At 42.9% G+C, this 14,618-nt stretch overlaps 1 protein-coding gene across 2 annotated transcripts in view; it reads left to right on the top strand.

Annotated features, from left to right (window-relative positions):
• XPO7 (exportin 7) overlaps nucleotides 1–6,411 on the top strand; it is a 91,090-nt gene extending 84,679 nt beyond the window's left edge. Inside the window, exons 25-28 of one of the 2 annotated variants that reach the window (XM_015472567.3) lie at nucleotides 1,517–1,677; nucleotides 3,070–3,168; nucleotides 3,671–3,798; nucleotides 4,795–6,411. In XM_015472567.3, the coding sequence (XP_015328053.1) occupies nucleotides 1,517–1,677; nucleotides 3,070–3,168; nucleotides 3,671–3,798; nucleotides 4,795–4,888 (482 nt within the window). In that variant the 3' untranslated portion in view covers nucleotides 4,889–6,411. 2 annotated transcript variants of the gene reach the window in all.
• The last annotated feature ends 8,207 nt before the right edge of the window (nucleotides 6,412–14,618 follow it).

The following is a 14,618-nucleotide window of genomic DNA, read 5'->3' on the forward strand; positions in this document are numbered from 1 at the left end:
TTTCATCTGGTAGATGAAATAGACTTGTAGACAGATGACTGCCTGTTCCCGCCCTTACCTGTGTAAGCACAGCAGTGGGGTGAGTACAGAGTGTGTAGGAGCACCCCGGAAGAATACCTGAATTCCTGGCCTTGAGGAGGGTGTCCTGCAAGGCGCTGAACGGGCATCATCAGATGAATTGGGGAAGAAGCCTCCTGGCAGCAGGAACAGCAAGTACTAGCCCCCAAAGGCAAGGAAGAACCAGGAAGTCCAGATGGCAAGAGAGGAGTGAGGCGAAGCTGGAGGGAGAGAGGAGGCAGGGCAGATCTGGAGGTCATGGAGGCTGCCCTTCAGCTGGATCAGGGTGCTTGGATCCTAGCCTTAGGGCAGTGGAAGCAGTGGGGCATTTTACTCAGCGTACTCCGTAAGTCTTTTCATCCTACTCCACCTGGCTCTGGTCAACCATTTTGTTACCACACTGCCCGCCAGCCACCTGTCTTAGTTGGTGTGTATGTGTACAGAGAATAAAATACATTTTTAGACTAAGCTGAGCAAAACATAAGTCAACTGAAAAATGATCATAATTTATTGCAAATGCACAGAGAATGACTTTTGAATTGTCTGCCATGGTGAGTTAGCCACACTTCTGTGCCACTTCCTTGATATGCACTTACCCCTAGCAGGGTGCATAACCATATCTAGAACCATCCAGCCAGGTATCAGATCCTGCTTTAGAAGGCTGTTTTTTAGCTTCTTGAAAAACCTTGGCTTGCACAGAAGCAGCATGGTTTACTCGTTTAGGCCTGTGGTCTGAGCCTCACCAAGTCAGTGCTGTCTGCAGGCTGCACTGCAATGTCCCCTTTATAAATGCACAGACACCTGCAGCTTTACACCACACACTTCCCCAGAAATGCCAGAGAGAAAAGAATGTTTCAGCATCCCACTCTTAACAAACCGTAGTGTCGATAGGCTGTACTAAGCTGGGTTCAGTGACATCACCCAGGTAACTCGGAGCACAGGCTCACGTCGCGTGCTTGGATTCTAATCATTGCTCTTCCAATTACTTGCAGTTACTAGACCTTAAGGCAAGTCACAGAACCTCTACACACTTCTGTTTACTCATTGGTAAAATGGAACACCTACCTCCTGGCGTTCTCTAAAGGATAAAATAGAGATAAAGTCCTTAGCACAGTATCTGACACGATAAAAGCACTTGCTCTACTATAAGCTATTTGTTACTTTTTATGAAGCAGAAGACATAAATCCACATCATATGAAGTCAATAATTTCAGTAGTATTTCTATTATTAGCTATTATGAAGAGCTCATTTTCAGATTTGGCATTAAACCCGGCTGTAAGATGAGGGTGAGAGGTTAACAGACAGCATCCCCATTGGTAGTCTTGGCTACACCAGCCACGTCCCCAGTCCAGCTAGATGCCTCTGAGGCGTCTGAGCTTGGCACCTCACATTGAGCTGCATTGCCAGTGGCAGCTCAGTACCCCTGCTCTGTTCCATCCCTGCCCTGCTCTCTTCCAGACACCATGGTATGCACAGGTTGCTGCTCCTGCCTGGACCACATCGTGACATACCTCTTCAAGCAGCTTTCACGCAGCACCAAGAAGAGGACGACGCCCCTGACCCAGGAGAGCGACCGCTTCCTGCATATCATGCAGCAGCATCCAGAGATGATCCAGCAGGTGAGGAGTGTGAGGGGCAGGAGGTGGCATGGGAGAGAGAACCTCTCTGAGAGGGGGAGGCCCAGCAAGATAATGAACTTGACCAACATCTCACCTGGTTAATGCTGCCAAGGAGAATTTTATGCCTTAAAATGACAGCAGATTTTTGAGTTTGCTGAGAAATCACTGAATGTGGATATAGAAAATCCGAAAAAATCAGGTTTTGAATTTTTCTTCTGAGTGTCACACCAGCCCCCGTGCCTTGGGCCTGTCCCATGAGCACCGTCCTCCTTCCATGGCAGTGGCTTTGCTCATGAGTACCCAGCTGTAAAACTTGTGCTGCCACTTGCAGAATAGAAGAGTGTAGGACAGGGAATTCCCGGCAGTCCAGTGGTTAGGACTCCAAGCATTCACTGCTGAGGACGTGGGTTTGAGAGTCCCTTGGACTGCAAGGAGATCCAACCATTCTGAAGGAGATCAGCCCTGGGATTTCTTTGGAAGGAATGATGCTAAAGCTGAAACTCCAGTACTTTGGCCACCTCATGCGAAAAGTTGACTCATTGGAAAAGACTCTGATGCTGGGAGGGATTGGGTGCAGGAGGAGAAGGAAACGACAGAGAATGAGATGGCTGGATGGCATCACTGACTCGATGGACGTGAGTCTGAGTGAACTCCGGGAGTTGGTGATGGACAGGGAGGCCTGGCGTGCTGCGATTCACGGGGTTGCAAAGAATCAGACACGACTGAACGACTGAACTGATCTGATCTGATCTGGGAGACTAAGATCCCTGCAAGCCACACTGTGCAGCCAAAAAACGTACATGTTGTTCTACCTTTCAAATAAAGCTCTCGGTTTAACAAAAAGAAAAAAGAGCACATGACAAAAGGAGATAACTGACCACACATGGAGATCAAACCGTATGCCTACCATTATTTAATTTGTATGCAACATATTTTCAAAAATAAGATTTGCAGAAATACACCAGATAAAAATAGATAAGGAAAAAGAATGGAATAATTTAAGATTTTAGCCAATAATATTTTAACCAACCTCATCTTTATCTATGTTTTTCTCTAAGAAATCGTGAACATCCCCAAAATGTTATAAATCTCTCTCTTCTGATACAAGATCCTGAGAGCTTTAGTGCAGGGTGATTTTGCTTATTATAATCATTTACTTGACCGATCCCATTACCCACAAAAACCAGAGTTAACTGGAAAGGTCCATTTTTAAATGAATGATCAAACCAATTCCCTGGAAAGGGAATATCTTGTAACTCACCTTATAATAGATTTAAATGAAGTTTCATGAACTCAGAAAAGGCTTTAAGCCTAATAAACTCTGTCTGGGATCTGTAGTTCTGTTTTGGGTAGCCACACACCAGGTCACTGCCTCCACTTCTCTGTTTCCAGATGCTGTCAACGGTGCTGAATATCATCATCTTTGAAGACTGTAGGAACCAGTGGTCTATGTCCCGACCCCTACTCGGCTTGATACTACTTAATGAAAAGGTAGGAGAACCAGCTCCTTGGTATCCAGGGCACTGTGGGAAAGACAAAAACACCCCCACAGTGGTGAGAGAGAGAAAGTGGCCCATTTTCTGAGCATATCCTGTTCATGCGCTGAACAGAACATAATCACTTAAACATTAGAAGTGAGCACCTGTAGCAGTTCAGACAGAAGGGGAAGGATGAGGAAGTGTGACAAGGAGAGAAGCCTCTGGAGATCAGAGCACCTGAGGCCTACGTTCTAGTTCCAGTTCTGCCATAAACAGACATAAATCTAAAAATTCTTACAAAAGAAGAATCTGCATCAGGTGACCCTCGTAGCATTTATCACTTTAAGATTCTAGATTTTTAAGTAAGATAATGATAGCCTACAGGTGCTTGCATGAACTTAAAAAAAGTATCCAATTTTGTTTCTTCTAGAACACTCCTGTTCTTCAGGTGATGAGGGGCTAGTCAGCCTTTCTGCCTCTTCTCTCCTTACCTTCTCTCTCTCTCTGCCCTGCAGTATTTTTCTGACCTAAGGAACAGTATCGTGAACAGCCAGCCACCAGAGAAGCAGCAGGCTATGCATCTGTGCTTTGAAAACTTGATGGAAGGCATCGAGCGAAACCTTCTAACGAAAAACAGAGACAGGTGAGTGTCGAAGGCTCTGCCAAGAAATCCTGGGCAACTGTTAGTTTTCAGATCATTGAAACATAGGAGACTCCTTCAAAGTCTTCTAGAGGCCGTCTAAAAAGAAATGCTTCCCAATAGAAAAGCAAGCCACAAAATAATTTTAAATTTTCTAGTAAACAATATTCATTTTAATATCTTTTATTTATTTAACCCATGTGTCTAAAATAATGTTAATGTGTAATCAGTATTTTTAAACTGAGAATTTTAACATTCTTTTTATTGTGCTAAGTCTTCAAGATCTTGCGTATTTTACAATTAACAGGACATCTCAATTCAGATGCTAAATTTTCATCGGAAATACTTAATTTGTATTTAGATTTCCTAAGATTTACAGTTGACAAAGTAGACTCCCATACGTAAGTTGTTCTAGACATACTTAGTTATCCAATAACTGAACTTATTCAGGTTTTTCTAAATTGATTTTTTAAATTTTCTTTCATTTTAATTAATTTAAAATAGAGCTTTTAACTTCAAATTAATTAAGGTACAGTTGGGGAACTGAATTTTAAATGTCTTTTCATTGCATTCAGTTCCTCAGTTGCTCTGAGCGTGCTGTACAGCCACCTGTGACTAATGGCTACCATACTGGACAGCACAGGTCTCTTGGCATTAAGACATGAGACAGCCTCATTCTCGTCAAGCCCTCACCTCGTGAGGGTTACTTCCTATCTGACAGAGATGAGATTGAGATTCCTTTTGTGCTGCCATGAGCCTGAAATGATCCTCAGAGCCCTGAATTTAACCAGATCTTGAGCTTGCCTTGAAGTTGTCAGGGAGAAAGGGGTGCAAAACTAGCCCAGCTTCTCCTTAGTTTTAGGACTGAAATAAACTGACCTGAGAACCTATTGTTTCAAACATTCTGCCTCTCAGTAGCCACTTGCTTGCTAGAAACATTTTCGGCAAAGACCTTTTCCTTCCACTCTGCTCCCCCAACTTACATGCTCCTCTCTGTAGGTTCACCCAGAACCTGTCGGCATTCCGTCGAGAAGTCAACGACTCGATGAAGAATTCCACGTATGGAGTGAATAGCAATGATATGATGAGCTGACACCTCCTTGGACTCTACCTGTACAGAGCAGTGCCCCTTTGGTCTGACCCAGGGGGCGAACAATTACAATGGAGAGGGCTTGGCTGATCCTGGCCCCCTCCTCCAGGGGTATGGGGAAAATGGCAGAGGTCAACTAGCTTCTTCCCCAGGGAATAGGGGTGTGCGTGCACTCACTCGGGGGGCAGGGCGCTGCTGGTTCCTGGGGGATTGGGTGGGAAGGGTGGTGGGAGGAGATACGGAGATAGAGGCACAAATGTGTGAGTCTCCAGCCCCTCTCCTCCTGGGGCCACCCACGGGGAAAGAACCCCCAGTGTCCTGCCACAACCTGCCTTGTATAAACATGTACATTTTTTCATAACATTTTGAACAAGGTTTATATTGACTCAAGTTTAAAAACAAAGTGTGACTGAAAAATTTTTACAGAGTCTAGTGCACCAATGCTGATGTGAGGGGTTGTGTATGCGAGTGAGGAAAAAATGTGTATTCTGGTGGCCTGAAGCTTTACTGGACAAGGATGTGTGAACGTGCAGAGATATATTTAGTGACACAGTGTAGAGAGGCAAAAAGAAAAAAAAAGTAAAAATTCCAAATGTATATTTTTTCTTATTGCCCTTCCCTTGGCCCCCAAATTATCACTTCCTGTTACTATATTACCCTTGTTATTAGGAACTCTAAGCCATGCGGAGCACCACCCCTCTTCCCCCGTCAGCCTAGATGCCGCCCTCGGTTCCATGGCCTCTTGCAGTGACCGTCAACTCCAGCTAAAAGTGTTTGGTGTTCTTAGCTTCATCCTCTTTCCCATTTTGCCGATCCCCCATCCTCAGACATATGCCTCTTGCTTTTAAAAGTCAGATGTAACTCTATAATTTAGGGTTCTTGGTCTCTGTTCAAAGTGGAGACCAGAGAAAAGGAGTTGAGCCAGTGGCTCTCCTGTTGAGCAATTTGGATGAGTCCACCAGAGGCCCAGTCACGTGTGGCCAATAACTTTTAGTCTTCCCCAGCCCTCGAGGCAGTGTGTGTGGATGTGTGCGTGTGGATATTTATATATGTACCCTGCACTCGTGAATGTATGAACTGGAGGACGTTACTACAGTGGAGGGGTTCTTAATAACAAGGTCTGCCTAGCATGAAGTATTTAACATTCTCCCACCCCTTTAAAAATATACATTTTTATAAAATGAAAACCATAATAAATGTTTTGAATATTAAAAAAAATTAACCTACAGAGGAAAATTAACGGAGAAAGCTATTTGCCTTGTACTTTTTCCACAACTGTTGCTGCTAGTTGTACGCATCTCTAGTTCAGCTCTCGCCCATGGGACACTCATCAATTAGGTTTTATTTTTATTTTTCTCCTCTACCCCCAGAAACAAGCCTGTTAATTTTTTTTTTTTCCTTCTCCTCTGGCGACTGTGTGGTGAATCCTTTCTTGCGTGATCAGGTTGCGGATAGACTTGTAAGGGTGTTTGCTGCATACAGTGTAAGCATTGTGACCGCCAATAAACTTCAATGGTTTCTACTGACCTGGTTTCAGCAATCAAGTCTAGTGTGTTGGCAGGGACATGTCTCATTCTGAACACATGAAACATGCATTCCTGAAAGCCAGTGGGTGACAAGGGACCCCTCAACTCTGAAATTAGCTTGTTTCTCATTGGATGAAGTCTGAGTCTCTGTCTTTTTAAAAGCAGGACTCTTAGTCTATGTATTCTCTATATAAAAAACATGCTGGGCCCACAGCTATAACAGGTGAAACCTCTCTAACTCTTTATGAGCTTCCAGGTAACAACAGGGTACCCAGGAGAGAAGTAGTAATTGCAAAGACCCCAGTTATTGTTCTGACATATATGCTCGTGGGCTGGGTGTCACTCATAGACCCTGACAAGTTCAAGGATAAATATTATCCCCCAAAATATTTGGCAGATTTCATGAGCCAGAATTGTCAAATGAAGAACAGAACTGTCGTAAAAGGGACTATTTCTCATCCCCTTTGCTATGTAGGACCCAGATGTAAAAGCATTTAGTTTCCAGGAACATTGGAAAGTATTAAAGTACTACAATATCTTCCTGTAGCTTAATGCAGAGTGACATTCAGTAATCACAGGCTCTAGAGAGCCACTCTAGTCCACTAGATATACCTTTGTCTGCTGTTTTGGTCTCTGGTCCAAAGTTATTTCACAGGCCAAAATATATATATATTCTAATACCTAGAAGGCAAGTAGAATTGATTCATCTTAGTCAAGTCTGTCTCTAAGCCTAATAGAAAATGGTCAGCCTTCATTAATATGCAGAACACTCCAGTCACATGCTCCCTTGACCTGGACTTCTAATTCTGCAGTAAATAAGGCAAAAAAATAACTTTCTCACAGATATTTGAAGAAGAAACCCTCTCTCCCAACTATCCTGAAATTCTGACTGATCAGCAAAACCCCATACCCCTCCCTTTCCTTCCACAAAAACAATTTCAGAGGCAAGAACCTCACTAGAGATGGTGTCTCCCCAGTGCAGTCCTAAGCCCAGTCCAATCATTACCAAGTGCCACAGTTAAAATTTCCCCAACCACATCAGACTTTTTAAACAGTGAAGCTGCTCCTTTCTTGATAGTTGTAAGAGGGATACCCCCCAAAGAGCCTTTTTTCCTGATCAGTTATCAGCAATTTCACATGTCAACCTAATAAATGCAAAAGCCAGTTAGTTATCTTTAAACTTTGATTTCTTCAAGAAATCTTGTGGAGCTTTTATTCAGTTGAAGAATGAATTTCTTTCCAGGCTATCCTAGGCATCAAGTCAAATGTCTCTGGACAGTGTTTCCTGACACAAAGTTACCTTACATTGACAAAAACACCTAGAATCTTTACTGCAGATCATCAAACTGTATGTCTGTATTTGTTGTTGGCTCTGCCAACAAATAGGGTTATCCATTTTCACTAAAGTATAATTCAGACAAAGGAAGAAAGGTCAAATTTAAGTTTTTAGATTTTAAGAAGTACTTTCGGCCAAGTACCAATTTTCTAATAACAAGTGACAGCCTACTAAGAAGTAATAGTTTTATGTTCTGCAAACTCAAACTTATTAAGAACTTGCTTTTTTCCCTATCAAGTGGTAAAATGTTCTAGTAACTTACAAAGTTTTAATCAAGAGTGGAAAAAGGACCACTTTTCAAAATACCCATGGTTGTGGGGTAAGATGAATTAACTCCAGAGAGCCAAAACGCTTCTCTGTATCTCAACTACCACCAGCCAACCCGTCCTCCACCCAAGATTTTTAGCTAGATCTACAGCAAACCTACATTGCCACATGAAGTGTTACCCAAGTGCTAAAGCAGAAAGGGAAAGCAAAGATGATTACAGGGAGACTGCAAAAACCATAACCGATAACAAGGGCTGGAAAAAATGTAAATGAGTGTTACTTTAAAAGTCTTAGTTCTTTAAACCTTTCATGTTTAAAATATACTCACCAGCCATAATTAATACAACAACCAATCAGGTGCTAGATAATGTCTAAGAAGCTTCTTGCATCAGTAGCGTGTCTCCTGGGTCGTCTATATTTATCTTGGGTTTCTTAGATAACTCTGGAATTCACTAGTCAGCCAGTTTGGTTTATTTCAGGATCAATGGGTCACTAAACAAATGAGCCGCCAGATAGTGGGACATCAGATGATCAAAAGGGAGGATGAAATCAAGCCTCGGATATTATCCTCTTCCTCAGAAAACCTTAGGGTTCTCAGGACTGTCTCACCACTGCTGCTGTCTGTTCCTTCATCAGAATCTACTCTAAGCCATATACCTTTTTGAGGGTCAGCAACAGAAAAGGAAACTAAAAAGGAAAACACATCATTTGCAAGGCAAATTGGTACAAACTCACCCCAAAACAATGTAGTGAACGATACTTAACACAAGTACAGCTATACTTGAGATTCTTAACAATCAAGACAGACCACTCAATAAACAGGCATAACAGCACCACATGTATGGGCCAGAGCATCCTGTTATTGGGTTACAAATGAATGAAGAGTGTCAAGTGGGAAATCTAACCCCTCCTCAGTTCAGTTCAGTCACTCAGTCGTGTCCGACTCTTTGCGACCCCATGAATCGCAGCACGCCAGGCCTCCCTGTCCATCACCAACTCCCGGAGTTCACTCAGACTCACGTCCATCCAGTCATTGATGCCATCCAGCCATCTCATCCTCTGTCATCCCCTTTTCCTCCTGCCCCCAATCCCTCCCAGCATCAGAGTCTTTTCCAATGAGTCAACTCTTCGCATCAGGTGGCCAAAGTACTGGAGTTTCAGCTTTAGCATCATTCCTTCCAAAGAACACCCAGGACTGATCTCCTTTAGAATGGACTGGTTGGATCTCCTTGCAGTCCAAGGGACTCTCCAGAGTCTTCTCCAACACTATAGTTAGTTCAAAAGCATCAATTCTTCGGTGCTCAGCTTTCTTCGCAGTCCAACTCTCACATCCATACATGACCACTGGAAAAACCATAGCCTTGACTAGATGGACTTTGGTTGGCAAAGTAATGTCTCTGCTTTTTAATATGCTATCTAGGTTGGTCATAACTTTCCTTCCAAGGAGTAAGCGTCTTTTAATTTCATGGCTGCAGTCACCATCTGCAGTGATTTTGGAGCCCCCCAAAATAAAGTCTGACAGTTTCCACTGTTTCCCCATCTATTTCCCATGAAGTGATGGGACCAGATGCCATGATCTTAGTTTTCTGAATGTTGAGCTTTAAGCCAACTTTTTCATTCTCCTCTTTCACTTTCATCAAGAGGCTTTTTAGTTCCTCTTCACTTTCTGCCATAAGGGTGGTGTCATCTGCATATCTGAGGTTATTGATATTTCTCCCAGCAATCTTGATTCCAGCTTGTGCTTCTTCCAGCCCAGCATTTTTCATGATGTACTCTGCATGTAAGTTAAATAAGCAGGGTGACAATATACAGCCTTGATGTACTCCTTTTCCTATTTGGAACCAGTCTGTTGATTGGACAACAAATTAAAGGAGTTCTATGTATATCTGGATTCAAGGTCTGGAGAACAACCAAACCCAGAATACAAACTGATTAACTGGACAATGGACTTGGCCTTTTGTGAAGATCAAAGGGGCCACGCCAGTGTCTGATAGTGAAAGGAGGGGTGAAGGTAAAAGCATGTCTCCCCTCAGCTCGGAAAGACCGATGACAGGGCAATGAAGATAAAGCTCTGCAAGGCTCCATTAGTTGAGCCGGAAAATTAGTGGAAATGAAACCATTCTTTGATCTAAAAATATGACAGGACTTCATCATTTCTCTTTAGCAAGAAATAAGTTCCACACCCTTTAGTCTGGGACATGTGTCACAAAACCAAATCATAAACTACCAGTCAAGCTACAAACGCTTCAAGGAAACCCTTCTACTTATAGAGGACTGCCACTGCCATCTCTTCCTCCACATTTGTACCTTGTGCCTTTTCCGAGTCTGCAGGGCTCTCTCTTCTCGATGTAAACTTTTTTGTTCTTTACCCACCTTTTCAAACTCAGAGTAGAACTCTACATCCTCTTTGAAGTCCCCCTACTGTCCCTAAGTCTCACGGGATTATCTGAGGCATTGCTAACCCCACTCCCGCCCTGTCTCAGCAACTAGAACGTGCTCCTTACAAGCCGGGCCTGACAGAAGAGATTATAATACAGAAGAGATCATAATGAACGAAGGGATGTATATCAGGGGCGTGGGAGCGTCTGCAGAACGGGGGAGTGGAGGGTAGTTGGACCTCCTTTGGGTGAAGCCCCTGCGGAGAGATCCCGGGCTGCCTGCATTGTGCGATTAAGCTCACATCATTACCATAGGCCTCTACCGAAAGGAAAAGGGAAGAAGCCTCTGACACTAGCCCCGAAGCTCTGCGAAGGAAAGCGGGAAAGAATTCACCCCTGACCCAGCACGACTTCCCAACAAGCCTCCGCGCCCCGGAGGCGGTTCGGTGCTGTCTTTCGGTCCCCGCCGCGCCTGCGCACAGAGGCCCGTTCCACGGGCGCGTGCTCTCAGGGCCGCCGCTCACCCCTACCTCCGCCTCTCTGCGTAGGAGTAAATCGTGACTCCCCGCGTCCGCTGGCTGCGGTGGCGGCTGGGAGCAGGGCTGGGCTGCTCTATGGTTGCAGAGCGTTCCTCTTAGGGAAGGCCAGAGCTGGGCACTGTACTGGGGAGAGGTATCCACAGTGACAATCACAGAGGCACTGTTCAAGGACTTGATCCCTGGCTGGGAAGAACTCAGTGGAATGGGCAAACAGGCTGAAAAGGATGATTACTGCATGCTGTTTGCTCTGGGATACAAAGGAGGAGCCTCCAAGAAGGGCAGTAACAGAAGCGAGTTCATCGAAAGAGGGCAAGGGAGAACATTCAAACGGCGTAAAAATCCTGAGGCACGAAATGCCTTGTACCTTTGTGGGGGCTGCAAAAACAGCATGACTGGGAAAAAAAAAAAAAAAACAAACAGCATGACTGGAGGGAGAGTGCAACCCTAAACAAGTCTGGATGAAGGGTGGAGCACAAGAGGTTGGGATTTGATCTTAAAAACCATTAAGTTTGAAAGCAGCCTAGTGACCAATCTTTAACTCACCACTGGTGAGTAAAAGCCTTTAATTCACACTAGTGAGGAGCCTGGCATGCTGCAGTCCATGGAGTCACAAAGAGTTGGACATGACTTAGTGACTGAACAACAAATGAGATAAGGAGTTCGAGAAGGTAGGAAATATTGGAGGTGAGGGGTGGACTCAACAGGGCTTTGGGAGGGTAGAGAAAAGTAGATTGTAGTATGATTTCCCCCCAGGATCTGGAGTAGGACAGCAATTGAGTCAAGGCGGAGGAACCGTGGGACATTATGGGAAAGAGTGCTTGGTGAGCCTGAATGGAACTCTGATCTAAGGAGACTTCCCTGCTTTTGCAAGCAGAGCACTTGGAATTCAACAAGAAATTAGAAAATAGAAGAGGAGGGAACAGTACTCAATCATAAGATATAAACAATCAAATCCAGGAATATGTCAAAAAGCATAATACATCATGACCAAATAGGATTGGTCCTAGAAATGCAAGGTTGGTTTAAAACATTCAAAAAATCAGTAAATGTAATTGACCATATAAACAAAGGTGAAGAAGGTGAACCGTCCAATGAAGAAAAAGCGTATGACAAAAATTCTCACGAACTAGAATTTAAAACATTTTTAGTATGTAGAAATATGAAATATTTCATAAAATATGAAAATCAACTATATACTAATTTTGAAATATATTACTATTTGCTATCGCATCCAGAAGTATAAAATACATCAGTATAAATTTAACAAGATATGTGCTGGATTGGAACACTAAGATCTCTAAAACATCACTGAGGAAATTAAAGATCTAAATAAATTAGATTAAAACATGTTCATGGACTGTTGACTCAAAACTGGGATGGCAATTCTCCCCAAACTGAACTACATTCTACAGGATCCAAATAAAAATCCGAGAAGGCTTTTTTCTTTTTTTAAGAAACTGGCAAGCTGATTCTAAAATTTTTATGAAAATGCAAAGAACCTGGAAGAGCCAAAATATCTGTGAGAAAGATCAGCATTGGAGGATTCAACTGCCTGATTTCAAGGTTTACTATCACGCTACAGTAGTCAAGACAGTGTTGTATTGGCACTAGGACAGACAGACCAGCGGAACAGAATAAAATCCACAAACAGACAAACAGATATGGCTAGCTGACTTTTGACAAAAGTGCCAGTGTAATTCAATAGAGAAAGAACTGTCTTTTCCAGAACTGGTGCTAGAAGAATTAAATATCCACTTGAGGGGGGAGGGGAATGAACCTCGACCCTTACCTAACACCATGCACAAAAATTAACTTCAAATGGATCACAGATGTAAAAGTACAAGCTAAGACTACAAGGCTTCCAGAAGGAAACTTAGGAGAAATTTTTCACAACCTTGAGTTAAGCAAAGATTTCTTAAAATATCAAAAGCATGATCCACAAATGAAAGAAAACTATTTGACTTCATCAAGTTTTAAAATTTCTGCTCTTCAAAAGATACCATTTGTTTTTTAAATGAAAAGGCAAACCATAGACAGGAGTGAAAAATAATGTATGCCTAACACAGTCATCCGAGTATAAAGAACTGCAATAAGAATAACTGAATTTTAAAATAAAATATTTGAACAGATTTTATTTCAAAAGAAGATACACAGATGACCCATAAACAATTGAAAAAATATTCAACATTTTTTGCTATTGAAGAAATATAAATAAAAACCAGAAGAGATGTCACTATAGACATCTACTAGAATGACTAAAATTAAATGACTGACAATGCCAAGTGTTGACAAAGATGTGGAGCAACTGGAATTTTCATACATTTCTGGTAGAAATGCAAAGTGGTACAGGAAATTTGGAAATAGTTTAACAGTTTCATATAAAATTTAATATATGCATACCAAATAACCCAGCAATTACACTCCTATGTATTTATCCTAGAAAAACTAAAACATATTTCCATGCAAAGACTTGCTCTCAAATGGTACAGCATTTTTATTCATAATAATCTACAACTAGAAACTACCCAAATATTCATCAACAGGTTTATCAGTCAGGGATGTAGCACAGGGAATTGGCTAATGCAATCTTGAGCATTGGCTAGGCAAGTCTGAAATTGGTAGGACAGGTTGTCAGGAAGAGCAGTCTGGAAGCTCTAGCAGGAGCTGAAGCTGCAGTCCAGGCAAAACATCTTCAGAGAGACTTCAGTTCTGCTCTTAAGGACTTTGAACTGATTGTACCAGGCCTACCCATGGTATTGAGGCTAATCTTGACCTAAAGGTAATTGATTGTGGATGTAAATCACATCTATAAAATACCCTCAGTAGAAACTGCCACATAGAAGGTGTCAGCCACACCCTCATTTTGATCAAATAACTGGTTGCAATAACCTAGCCAAACTGACACCTAAAACTGACCAGCAGGTGTCTGCATATACAAATTATGGAGTATTACTCAACAATAAACAGAAACAAACTACTGATACAGCAACAATATGAATAAATAAATCTCAAACACATTTTGCTCAGCAAAAGAGGGCAAAAATACCCTGTATGAATCTGCTTATATGAAATTCTAGAACAGTCAGTACAAATCTACAATGTCAGAAAGCAGAGAAATGTCTAATGCCAATTAGTAAGGGGAGGATATTGACTGCAAAGGGAAACAAGGAAATTTGGTGGAGTACCAGAAATTGGAGAAGGCAATGGCACCCCACTCCAGTACTCTTGCCTGGAAAATCCCATGGACGGAGGAGCCTGGTAGGCTGCAGTCCATGGGGTCTCGAAGAGTCGGACACAACTGAGCGACTTCACTTTCACTTTTCCACTTTCATGCATTGGAGAAGGAAATGGCAACCCACTCCAGTGTTCTTGCCTGGAGAATCCCAGGGACGGTGGAGCCTGGTGGGCTGCCATCTATGAGGTCGCACAGAGTCGGACACGACTGAAGCGACTTAGCAGCAGCAGCAGAAATTGTAACTTGGCTGAGGTGATGGCTACCTGGTGTGTTGGTGGTAGTGTTGTTGTTTAGGCACTCAGTCGTGACCAACTCTTTTGTGACCCCGTGGACTCTGGCCCATCAGGCTCTTCTGTTTATGGGATTCTCCAGTCAAGAATACTGGAGTGGGTTTCCATTTCCTCCTCCAGGAGATCTTCCTGACCCAGGGATGGAACCCTCGTCTCCTGCAT

This window comes from Bos taurus, chromosome 8, assembly GCF_002263795.3.
Source record: "Bos taurus isolate L1 Dominette 01449 registration number 42190680 breed Hereford chromosome 8, ARS-UCD2.0, whole genome shotgun sequence".
In the NCBI taxonomy this organism is placed as follows: domain Eukaryota; kingdom Metazoa; phylum Chordata; class Mammalia; order Artiodactyla; family Bovidae; genus Bos; species Bos taurus.